This window comes from Oryx dammah, unplaced genomic scaffold (genome assembly GCF_014754425.2).
Source record: "Oryx dammah isolate SB20612 unplaced genomic scaffold, SCBI_Odam_1.1 HiC_scaffold_20, whole genome shotgun sequence".
NCBI classification, from domain to species: domain Eukaryota; kingdom Metazoa; phylum Chordata; class Mammalia; order Artiodactyla; family Bovidae; genus Oryx; species Oryx dammah.
The window spans coordinates 47,324,109-47,337,138 of NW_024070204.1; the positions used below are offsets into that span (position 1 = coordinate 47,324,109).

Below are 13,030 nucleotides of genomic sequence, written 5' to 3' on the forward strand. Positions count from 1 at the left end.
AATATTTGGGAGAAGAGGCTATAATAGGCAGCAGTTCTGAAACTTGGTCCTTTTGACTTGAGCATCTTAAAGGATTAATGTTCCTCAGAAAAAATTTTGCAAAACCTATCCTAATCCAACAATGACTTTCATGATAAAAACTTTACACAGAAATAGACAAAGCTGACTCCATGAAAGAAAGCTGGGACTAGGACAAAGTAGTAAAGAAGTAAGGGATATGTTTCTGAGTGGGTAGGCATTTGGGTGCACAAATAAAATCAAATGAGATGGGTGGTCACCCCCTCATAGAGCAGTACAACTTACAATTCAATTGAGAGCTGGAATTTCAGAAATAATCTTGTTCTCTTGACATAAGATTCTCAACAGCAAAGAGTGTAGCTACACTATTCCACTCCTAAAGGAGACATTTCTTAGACACTTAGGGCTTTTTCCACCTACACACAGAACTCCCAGGGCTCTCCTTCATGCATACACAGACAAACACAACACACACAGAGACACGCCCCCAAGGACACGGGATTGGCCCTCGGCATGTTGGTGCATAAAAAATGTTTTAATTCATTGATATAATGCCATGCTTTTAATTTAGAGTTGAAGAAAAACTTTAAGAATATCAAACGCTTTGTTCAAGGTCACACAGCTGGTTAATGACAGAGCCAGAACCAGAATCCAGTTCAAAGCTTTAACTGTTTACCATGCTCCAAACCCAGCATAAAAAAGAGTTTCTTTTTCTATTAAAGGCCAGTATCCATTATTAAGCTGGGAAAGATTGAAGACAAAAGGAGAAGGGGTGGCAGAGGATGAGATGGTTAGATGTCATCACTGTCTCAAGGGACATGAATCTGAGCAAACTCTGGGAGATAGTAAAACATAGAGGAACCTGGCATGTTGCAGCCCATGGGGCCACAAAGAGTCAGATAGGACTGAGTACACAAACACACACACACACACATGCCATATAAATGAAAAACAACTTAGTTTAGTTAGGAAAATACAGATTATTATACCAATGCTTTAAAATTAAACCTAAAAAGAAAATTCTATTCAATAAATATAATCAGTGGTAAATACTCATGCATTCTTTATTATGTGCATTAAGATGAAAAGGAAGAAGGGAGAGAAAGTGGAAAAAGAAATAACAGGGGGAAAGTCCAAATCTTTTATAGAACAGACTTTGAAAAATATCTTGACTTAAAAGATGGACAGCTACTTCCAGAACTTGTTAGGAAAATGGCCTTTGGATGGAAACAAAAGCATTCTTGAAATACTTCTTTCACATTCATGACAATCTTAGTTTACTAGATAGAAGGAAATGCCACCTTATTTCAGATGAAGGTCTTGTTTAGAATTTACATCCCCACATTCCAAGAGTACTACTGTCACTGGAGGCATTGAAAGGTTGGTTTTCTTTATGCAGCAACATCCATAAAGGAGCCCATGTACTGACGCATGTGTGATGGACTGATGGAACTTAGTCAAAGGCCAGATCTCACTTATAAGCTAAAGAGTCAGCTATCACTGTTTCAAAGCTTAGAAATTACAGCCTTGGCAGGGCAGAGGGCGTGGGGGGGTGGTGGCGGGGGGGGGGGGTGGGTTGGAGGGGAAATTATAAGGCATCTTTCTTCTATAGTCAGGTGGATGAGAACCTCTTTAACTAAAATTTTCCTCCAGAGAATTATGACTGTGGGTAACAGGATGAGAATTACTAAAAGCATAACCATAATTGAAAATAGCTTCTTTCCAGCTTTTGACCACAATTCATTGTCAAAACTACATTTTATGTGATGACCCCATAGACATGGAAATATACTGATGACAGTGAAAAAAGTTTCATAAAATAAAACCTACTTTTCCATTTTTCCATTCTATACCATTCTACTTCTTTTTTTTCAATGCTGATCTTGACCCATGATGGAAATACTGATTCACAGTAAAAACACATAGAAGCTGGAGACCTCAGCAGCCCCACACCATGTGGCATTGCCCACTGAAGGGTGTTCATGGAGCAAGACCTTGAGATGTTCCCATACAAAGATTTCCCAAAGAACTTCAGTTCAGTTCAGCTCAGTCACTCAGTCGTGTCCGACTCTTTGCAACCCCATGAATCGCAGCACACCAGGCCTCCCTGTCCATCACCAACTCCCGGAGTTCACCCAAACTCATGTGCATCAAGTCGGTGATGCCATCCAGCCATCTCATCCTCTGTTGTCCCCTTCTCCTCCTGCTTCCAATCCCTCCCAGCATCAGGGTCTTTTCCAATGAGTCAACTCTTCACATGAGGTGGCCAAAGTATTGGAGTTTCAGCCTCAGCATCAGTCTTTCCAGTGAACACCCAGGACTTGTCTCCTTTAGGATAGACTGGTTGGATCTCCTTGCAGTCCAAGGGATTCTCAAGAGTCTTCTCCAACACCACAGTTCAAAAGCATCAATTCTTCAGTGCTCAGCTTTCTTCAAAGTCCAACTCTCACATTCATACATGACCACTGGAAAAACCATAGCCTTGACTAGACGGACCTTTGTTGGCAATGTAATATCTCTGCTTTTTAATATGCTATCTGCTGCTGCTGCTGCTGCTAAGTCACTTCAGTCGTGTCCGACTCTGTGTGACCCCAGATGGCAGCCCACCAGGCTCCCTTGTCCCTGGGATTCTCCAGGCAAAAACACTGGAGTGGGTTGTCATTTCCTTCTCCAATGCATGAATGTGAAAAGTGAAAGCAAAGTCACTCAGTCGTGTCAGACTCTTAGCGACCCCATGGACTGCAGCCTACCAGGCTCCTCGGTCCATAGGTTTTCCAGGCAAGAGTACTGGAGTGGGGTGCCATTGCCTTCTCCAATATGCTATCTAGGTTCCTTCTCCAATATGCTATCTAGGTTGGTCATAACTTTCCTTCCAAGAAGTAAGCGTCTTTTAATTTCATGGCTGCAGTCACCATTTGCAGTGATTTTGGAGCCCAAGAAAATAAAGTCTGACACTGTTTCTACTGTTTCCCCATCTATTTCCCATGAAGTGATGGGACCAGATGCCATGATCTTCGTTTTCTGAATGTTGAGATTTAAGCCAACTTTTTCACTCTCCTCTTTCACTTTCATCAAGAGGCTCTTTAGCTCCTCTTCACTTTCTGCCTTAAGGGTGGTGTCATCTGCATATCTGAGGTTATTGATATTTCTCCCGGCAATCTTGATTCCAGCTTGTGCTTCTTCCAGCCCAGCATTTCTCATGATGTACTCTGCATAGAAGTTAAATAAGCAGGGTGACAATATATAGCCTTGACGTACTCCTTTTCCTATTTGGAACTAGTCTGTTGTTCCATGTCCAGTTCTAACTGTTGCTTCCTGACCTGAATATGGGTTTCTCAAGAGGCAGGTCAGGTGGTCTGGTATTCCCATCTCTTTCAGAATTTTCCACAGTTTATTGTGATCCACGCAGTCAAAGGCTTTGGCGTAGTCAATAAAGCAGATGTTTTTCTGGAACTCTCTTGCTTTTTCCATGATCCAGTGGATGTTGGCAATTTGATCTCTGGTTCCTCTGCCTTTTGTAAAACCAGCTTGAACATCTGGAAGTTCACAGTTCACATATTCCCGAAGCCTGGCTTGGAAACACCAAATGATTCCTCTTGGAGATTCCCAACACATGTAATATATTAAAGGCTTTGAAACATCATTAAGAAAGAAAAATTGTTCTCATTTAACTCAGAATTTCCAAATTTATCTGACCACATGATGTGTATTTGTAAAACAATCTTCCTGCTAAATACTTTAGGGAAATATTGTACACAGAAGAAACTACTGAGTTAGAGATGAAAATTAGTGTAAAAGTTCAAAATTAACTGCATCTTCTCTAACCAAAAACATTGAGAGAAGACAATGGCACCCCACTCCAGTACTCTTGCCTGGAAAATCCCATGGATGGAGGAGCCTGTAGGCTATAGTCCATGGGGTCACTAAGAGTCAGACACGACTGAGCAACTTCACTTTCACTTTTCACTTTCATGCATTGGAGAAGGAAATGGCAACCCACTCCAGTGTTCTTGCCTGGAGAATCCCAGGGATGAGGGAGCCTGGTGGGCTGTCGTCTATGGGATCACACAGAGTTGGACACGACTGAAGCGACTTAAAGGAAGGAGGAAGGGTTAAAAATACTCCCTGCTGTCTAATATTTTAAAAGTTCACAAATCATTAAAACTAAAAAGTATAACTTATTATGATCAGAGAAATGAAAAAATAATAAAAGCACTAATACCTTATTTATTCTGAGCATCAGCAAATTCATGCAAAAGTTATCTATCAGTACTCCCACCTAAGTTTTAAGGCTTGATTTTATATGTTTCCCTAAACTAAAAAGGTCTGATTAATAGTAATTAATATATGCCAAGGACCACCTCATGCTTCTCCTACACTCATTCTGGCACTGATATGGCTCTGTCAAGAGCTGTCTGTATTTTTATTCACCAAGTCACACAGTATAACAGCTGAAGGATAGAAAGTTATTTTGAGGCTAACCAGAGCTCTAGCCAGGATGAGCAGCAGAAGCAAGAAGACTCTCTGTTGAGGTGTTTTGTCATTGCCAAATAACATTCCCAGAATCTCCAGAGAGTCATGGCATCATCACCACCTAATATCGTATATATTGGACTTTTGTCTATCTTCTCCCACAGAAGTATAGGCTCCATGAGGGCAAGGATATTGTCTGTCTGGTTCACCTGTGTATGCCCAGCAGCATCAAAATTGCCTGGTACATAACAGATGCTTAATATTAATAAATAAATGTTGATAAATACATTTGAGGGATGATCAGAAAATGAGTTGAGTGGCAAGAGGAAGAAGACAGAATATATAATCAGGGGTCTACAAGAGACTGGAGGTCAGTGCCCTGCTCCTTCAACAGCCAACACTTCTATTTTGCTCAGCCTCCCTTAATATTTCAGATTGCACCCAAAGATAATTTAAGACTCTTGAGAACAAGGTCCAAGTCTTGTTCTCCATCGTGAGGTCTTGCTCTCAAGAAGTAGCCAGTAAGTGTTTACAGATCCACACCAGGAAACAATATCAGTCTGTCTTGAAAGAGCAGAGGCTCTCCCAGAATCTCATGCTCTGGAATGGTCTCCCCACATAGAATAATATCTCACCCTTTGCATATTTTCTTATCTTCCACACATTTTAGCACGGCTGGTTTTTCTTCCAAATAGGGTAAAATGAGTTACAATGCTAACTCCAGAGTTCAGAAACACAGTTTGAAAACTGTCCACAATTATCACTTCGTTATCCCTACACGTATGCAAAAAAAAATGACCATTATAAGTGATGAACAATCTTAGTCAAATTCAGAAACACTCATCTATCCCTGAGGTGTGGTAAGTAGGGTTTTTCCCCCTAATAAAATATATACTTCAAAGAACTGGAAGAAGAAAATCTTCCATTCATAGCTTTTTCCACCAATAACAGCTCACTATGCAATAGATACATGTCATTTTACCTACTTATGTACTTACCAAAAAATCCACGTGACCTGGCCAGACCAGGACAGTTCCACACAGTCACATCATTCTTGGGAGAACCTTGGCCAGTTGCGATCTCCTTTGTCTTAGGTAGCCAGGTTAGGGAACAAATCTGTAATAATGACCCCCAAAATATAGAATTATGGCAATTTCTGACTCATTGAATGCATTTTAAACTAAGTTTAGGCAGTATGTTCTGTCCACACCTACTTCCAGTCTACATATAGGGTTAGGGTATTAGAGGAATTACGTTAGTTCCAGGTAAGTTTATCCCAAAGCAACAAAAAACTAAATATACAAAGAGACTTAGGCACAATGAACCTATGAATTGAAGTGGACTATGATTATTTTATTTTCTTGAGCTCCAAAGTCACTGCAGTCAGTGACTGCAGCCATTAAATGAAAAGACACTTGCTCCTTGGAAGTAAAGCTATGACAAAACAAGACAGTGTGTTAAAAAGCAGAGGCGTCACTTTGCCGACAAAGGTCCATATAGTCAAACCTATGGTTTATCCAGTAGTCATGTGTGGATGTGACAGTTGACCATAAAGAAGGCTGAACATCGAAGAATTGATGTTTTCGAATTGTGGTGCTGGAGAAGACTCTTAAGAGACCCTTGGACTGCAAGGAGATTAAACCAGTCAATCCTAAAAGAAATCAACCCTGAATATTCATTGGAAGGACTGATGCTGAAGCTGAAGCTCCAGTACTTTGGCCACCTGATGCAAAGAACTGACTCATTAGAAAAGATCCTGATGCTGGGAAAGACTGAGGCAGGAGGAGAAGGGGACGACAGAGGATGAGATGGTTGGATGGCATGATCAACTCAAAGGACATGAGTTTGAGGAAACTCAGGGAGTTAGTGATGGACAGGGAAGTCTGGTGTGCTGTGGTCCTTGGGGTTGCAGAGTCAGATACAACTTAGCAACTGAACGACAACAGCATGATCACTGTCCAGTCAGACTGCTCCCAATTTTCACAGTTAAAGCAGAGCTGAGAAAGAAAATGAAAAAAAAAAAAAAAAATGAGTACACAAGTTAAATTAACTTGCAACTCACAGGTGAAAAAGGTTTTACAAAAGGAAACTCTTAGGAGCTGAAACTCCTACAGACTCAGCAGCTAAAGAGAGGTGTGTTTGGGTCCTATGCTCTATCATATATTAGTTTCACAAGATTCTAGAAGATCAGAATGAAGGTGAACTCCAGAAAAGACATTTACCTGTGAGTCTGTGCTTGGGGTCTGGATGCTTTGCCCAGTATTTATGTCCAGGATGTGTAAGCGTCCATCCTTCATTCCTCCTCCAACAGCAAGGACTTCAGTCTGCCAGGGACACCAATCAATGGCCTTTAAAGTTCCAAATAATCACACAGGCAGGTCAGCTTTGGAGGTGAACTCATGATTGAGATGCACACAGATAACCAGAAGTTCCAGACATCTGCCCCGATGGCAGATCTCCAGAACCTATGATCCAAAGGCAAGAGCTACTGCCCTCTCCAGAGCTTACTTCTCATGGACTAGAAATCACCTATTGTTGTCTTCTTCAAATTTAGGTAACAAGTGCAAGTATTTCAAACAGAAAAATTACACAATATGTTTGAAAAGCTACATTCAACATATCCTCTGGGGCAAAAAATCTGCTGCTAAAATATTTGACATGTACCTCTAGAATCTGATTACAAAATGCAGTCTTCCTCTGGTTTGTCTACCTGTGTCCTTAGGTTCTAGGTCAGAGAAGAGAACAGAAGAGAACGGAGAGCTATACCTGCTTGCTCGCAACACAAAAAATCTTATGTTTCAAATCCTAATGAAAGGTTGTTACGAGCTATGAACAACACCAGAATTCGTGTCTTCTGGAAGAGAGGGATTCGAACCAGGGCCAGAGACAAGGCTTGATCACTTAGAGCTTTTGTGTAACAAAGCTTTATTGAAGTATAAAATAGATAGAGAAAGCTTCTGATATAAACATCAGAAGGGGACAGAAACAGTGCCCCCTTGCTAGCTTTTAGCAAGGCGTTTTGTACCTGTTAGCAACTTGCTAATCGGGTAAAGGAACACCTCAAAACTGAGAGAGCTGCACCAGGCCCCTCTCCCACAACTTGCATTTGAGATAGCACTGACACAAAGTGAGTCATCCCCAGTCATAAAGCAATTGACATGAATCTTGAAGAAAGGCAGATTTCCAAGCAAATACATAGTTTCCTTAACATAGCTTAAGAGAACATTTCCATGAGTAAGAGGTACTGGTTTGTTGATCTATTATCAATTCAAGGTTAGAGTCTTAGGCGAACCAATTTGAAGAAAGGCAGATTCCAAGGCAAATACCTAGTTTCATTAACATAGCTTAAGAAAAGCTATGTTAACATTTCCATAAGAAAAATCACATTGTTTAGCTCAAGGCTTGAGAAAAGTTAAGTTCAGGTTGAACCAGGTGTTGCCATGACAAGACAGGATTAGAAGAGAAAAGAAAAGAAAAAAAAAAAACTTCTGCCACTTGCAGTTGCCACCTGGGGACCTCTGGCCTTCCTACCAAGGCTGTTAACCCTCTCACTAATACAGTTTAGAAAATAAAATTGCCTGTTCTTAAGTTATAAATTACTATTGCTAATTCTGATGTTTTCACTTATACTGAAGAAGGAATTCATAGGGCCTGGACTCCATCTTAGGCCTGTTCATGCTGATCATGCTCAGCCACCTTTCCAATGGGCTCTGAACTCTGTGTTTAGTGCCTATGAAAACAACAGAAGGATAAGACCCCCTCCAGACCAGGGAACCTTGAAGATCATGTCTAGGTTACTCATCACCTAAGAGAAAACATACACTAATCACCCCTTTCTCCAGACAGGCCATAAATTTTTATGTATCTATCAGAATGTTACCTCAGGTTTATTGATTAGTGGCTAATTGTTTGACTGTATGAGCACACAGCACGTGAATGATGGGGTTATTGGGATTGTATTTTCCTTGGTTTATGTAAGTCTCAAGGAATTTGGAGTGGTAGGTTCAGACACATACACACGGGGTATAAAAGATTTTCACAAATTACGGCTGGGGTCCTTGGCTAAGAGGAGACTCTGCCTTGGGCCCGCCGGTGTAATAAATGTTATGCCCAAGTCGCGAAATCTCCCAAAGACCACCAGGGAGCCGATATCTGATGCAAAAGCAAGAGAGTTTTTATTACCAAGCTCAAGCTGGGGCTCCCACAGATATAGACCCAGCTATAGGGAGGAGCCCCGGGTCTTGGATTACATTGCTTATATAGGGAGTACACATGGAAAAAAGGATTTCTAGGTAGGGGGACGTCTGATTGGTCACTTTCTTTCGAATGGTTGTGTGTTGCTTCTTGATTGGTCCCTATTGTCTAGGTAGACCACAAGTTCCTGAGCGTTAAGTCAGGAGATTTTGGTCTGGGGTCGGATTGGCTTGTGGGCAGTGGGGTGAGGTCAGGGGATTTCCAAAGGCTCTTGGATTTCCAAAGGCTCTTTTCCCGGAACCTTACAAAATGGAGTTTTTCTGTTAACAAAATGGAGTAGCTTAGATTCTTCAGTAAACTGTACTCCACTATCTGCATTGTCCTTCTCAGTGAGTTTGTTTCCTGGAATGCATGGCTACAACAATATGGTTTCCCATGTTTAACATATTTTTCAAAATTATAATTTTTAATTATCCCACACTATTCTATCATGTTATTATACTCTAATTAATGTTTGTTCTAATGCTACACTCAGGTTGATTTTTTTCATTTGTTTTTGGTTCCAAATGGCAATATTTTTTTGGCTACACCACGTACAGCTTGTGGGATCTTAGTTTGCCAACAAGGGATCAAACCCGGGCCCCCAGCAGTAGAAGTACAGAGTCCTAACCACCATACCACAAGGAATTCCCTGATCTTCTTCTTATTTTCATTTGGTTTGCACTGGATTGGGTTGAGTTTTTTGGAGAAAGTTGTGGGGCGGGAGGGGAGGGAGTTGTATTGTTTGTTTTTATAAAGAATACTCTAACGAATATATTCTGGCATATGTCTTTGTTTCCAATATATTATTTTTTAGGTAAAGTCCAAGCTTCAGAAGTGCTGACATAAATTTTTCCAAATAGTAGTAACTTTTTACAACACCAGGATCAGATGAGTACACTAATCTCATCCTCAGTTTAAGCTCATTTATCATTAAAAATTAATCTCCCATCCCACTTGCCCATCTAGAACTTTGCCAACATCCTCCATCAATATGTAGAATCTCATTCTCCTCCCTTTGAATCTGGGAGGGCTTGGGACTGGCTTGCAAACAACTGACTGCACCAAAAGTGTCACTACATGGCTTCTGGAATTGGGTCATAAAAGGTGATGCTGTTGCTGGAAGGGGAACCCCTTCCAGGGCCTGAAATTGGGCTCTTGTCTAACACTCAGAAATGCATTGTCTTAGGAGACACATGTGCTGACAAAACAAGAGATTTATTGGGAAAGGGCACCCAGGTGGAGAGCAGTAGGGTAAGGGAACCCAGGAGAACTGCTCTGCCACATGGCTCATAGTATCCATTTTTCTATGGTGATGGGATTAGTTTCTGGGTTGTCTTTAGCCAATCATTCTGACTCAGAGTCCTTCCTGGTGGTGCACACCTTGTTCAGCCAAGATGGATGCCAGAGAGAAGGATTCTGGGAGGTAGTCGGACCTGTGGTGTCTCCTTTTGACCTTTCCTGAACTCTTCCAGTTGGTGGTGGCTTATTAGTTCCGTGTTCCTTACCAGGACCTCCTGTCCTAAAACAACTCATGCAAACAGTTGCTATGGTGCCTGGCCAGGGTGGGCGGTTTCAGTCAGTGTGCTTCCCCTAACGAGGCCATTTGCACCTTGCTCTCTGAAGCACTGGCCCTGTTGCCCTGAACCATGAAGTCCTCCTCCCTTAAGGCAGCCACGTGGTAAGGAAGCCCATGTGGTAAACGATGTAGAGAAGCTCTGAGACCACATGAAGAGGGAAGGGTGACTGGCCAGCCAACACTGTCCTGGCTCCTAGCACTTCCAGCTTCAGTCACTGTCTGACTGCAACCTCATGAGAGACCCTGAGCCAGAACTGCTCAGAAGAGCCCTTCCCAAAGTCTGACCCACAGAAACCATAAAAGACAATAAAATAATTATGTTAAGCCAGCCACTAGGACTCAGGGTAATTTGTTACATAATAATAGATATCAGAATAAATAGAAACCACAGACAATGAAATATGATTGTAGTTCATATAAGAAAGACAGTGAAGAACTCTAACCAGCCAATCTTCATTCAAAGTAAAGACCTTGGCCTTGTATTATGAATAAATGTACAATTTAATTTTGAAATTAAAATTGAATTGAAATAAACTATTTGTTGAATAAAATAAATTGAAATTAAATATTTACAATATATATGTACTATATCTTATGGTTACCTGCCTTAATTGTCTTTTTCAAATAACCATTCTATTACAACCCTTACTGGGCTGAATAAGAGAGCTATTTCAGTAAACACAAAATTTTGCATCTAATTTGAAGAGGCTGAGAAATTTTCCTGAGCCCAGGAACCTCAGTTTCATCACAGGATGAATATTAGTATTTTTTATATTTATTAGTAATCATTCTCTTCAGTACCCTATTTCTAATTAGCTTTTACTACAAACAAGCTGTTTTGGCAAAACTAGAAGCTCCATCATGAGCAGAATCACACAGATGTCAACATCTGAAGTCTGCTCGTTACACTAATTGGCTAGTCTGCAGTGCCTGTGAGAACATTTACACTAGTGACTGTTTTTATGATTCTCCAGGTAGTAGATGCCACAAGGCTTGACTTGTTCAGGTTTCCAGAAACTCTACTGTCAACTTAAAAAAAATGCACTGCAGGAAGAGTTGTAAGTTTTACGTGGGGCAAAATGAGGATAATAGCCCAGGAGACAGCAGCTCAGATACCTCTGAGAAACTTCTCCAAAGAGGTAGAGGGAAGGTCAGTATATATGTGATCTTGGTGAGTACATGCATTCAAGCATGTATTTTCTGCAGAAGGTTTCTGCTAGTCACAAGGAGCAGTCATGACCATGAAGGATTTTAGTGCTTTTCTAGATGTGAGAGATATGAGAATTGGGCTCAAAAAATCAGCTCCTGAACTCTCTGAAGACCTGTTTGCCTGTTTTCCCCAAGCACACTGTTTCATTTCTGTTCTTCACCCTAAACTCCTTTCATGCTACACTTAGTCGCTTCAGTCGTGTCCGACTCTTTGTGATCCTGTGGACTGTAGCCTGCCAGGCTCCTCTGTCCATGGGATTCTCCAGGCAAGAATACTGGAGTGGGTAGGCATTCCCTTCTTCAGGGGATCTTCCTGACCTAGGGATCAAACCTGTGTCTCCCACATTGCAGGCAGATTCTTTACCATCTGAGCCACCAGGGAAATCCTTCAGAGGGTATTGAAAATTAGCAGCTGCAGCAGTACATAATTTAATTCTTATAGAGGCAGATGGCAAGAGCCAATGGCAAGTGCCAATTTGTAGTCGACAATATCTTAGTTCAATTCACTGTATTTCTGATAAGACATCTAAGAATATAAGCAACTCCTTGCAGGAAGCAGCTCTCTGCAAGAGAGCTTTTGCCTTGTACTTTAGCAAAGCTATATTTTAACTAACCTTTACACCAGCTGATCCCATGCTTAACCACCAGCCCAAGCACACCTTTCAAAACTGTTGAATTTCTTACCTTGACTGCTGTAGATTGATGTATGACTTTTAGTGGGTGACTCTGTGCATTTGCACCTGGATCATGGGGCCATATAGTTAGAAGTCCATCACTACAGCCACTGGAAAGCAGCCTGCCACCCGGCGCCCACTTCAGACCACACACAGCTTGTTTGTGTTGAAGAGTTCCAACATGGTGTTGGGCTACCCGGACGTCGTGATGATAAACACGGCCCAGTCTCGACCCACTGCCAAGAGGTAAAGGGGCAGGTTAGGACAGAGAACTTGAGCCCTGCTGCTGCATAAGCATAACATGAAGGGAAGTATTGTTCATACTCCCGAAAAACCCCTTAGGATAGATTCAAAACATAGACATTTCTTGACTTAATAAGGATGGAGTATTCTGTCTGGGTGATTCTTCTCATAGGTTAAGTAGACTTGTCTGACAGTTTCAAATCTGGATATTGAAAATATATCCTTTGATAGATATCTCCAATGGCTTTAATATGATACAGACAGGCATGGAGAAAATAAATTTAGAATATTATCATATTTTCCCAGATAGTAGTTTATGTATTAGACACAGGAAATATTACTTTTCTGGAATTCAATACTTCATATTATCTCAAAGAAATGGTGTATATACCATATATATGTTAGGCATAGAAATGTATTATTTCCTTTTTCTATTAATCTGCAGATCTACTTGTTCATTCTACTATCATCTAAAAAGATTATAAAACTATCTGAAAGTCACAACAAACTGCAATATCATTCAAAATCACTGGATCCAAATTTGGATGCAAATGATTATAAAGGTCCAATCACTCAAAGATAATGAGTGATATTGATAATG

The 13,030-nt window shown here is 41.0% G+C and overlaps 1 protein-coding gene across 1 annotated transcript in view; it reads right to left on the reverse strand.

The window, feature by feature from the left end:
• The window catches only part of CDC20B (cell division cycle 20B), a 65,930-nt gene that overhangs the window by 1,803 nt on the left and 51,097 nt on the right, over positions 1 to 13,030 (reverse strand). Inside the window, exons 9-11 of the mRNA XM_040262530.1 lie at positions 12,197 to 12,422; positions 6,714 to 6,839; positions 5,490 to 5,607 (exon numbers count right to left, since the gene is read on the reverse strand). Of these exons, the coding sequence (XP_040118464.1) occupies positions 5,490 to 5,607; positions 6,714 to 6,839; positions 12,197 to 12,422 (470 nt within the window). The remainder of the gene's footprint in view (positions 1 to 5,489; positions 5,608 to 6,713; positions 6,840 to 12,196; positions 12,423 to 13,030) is intronic.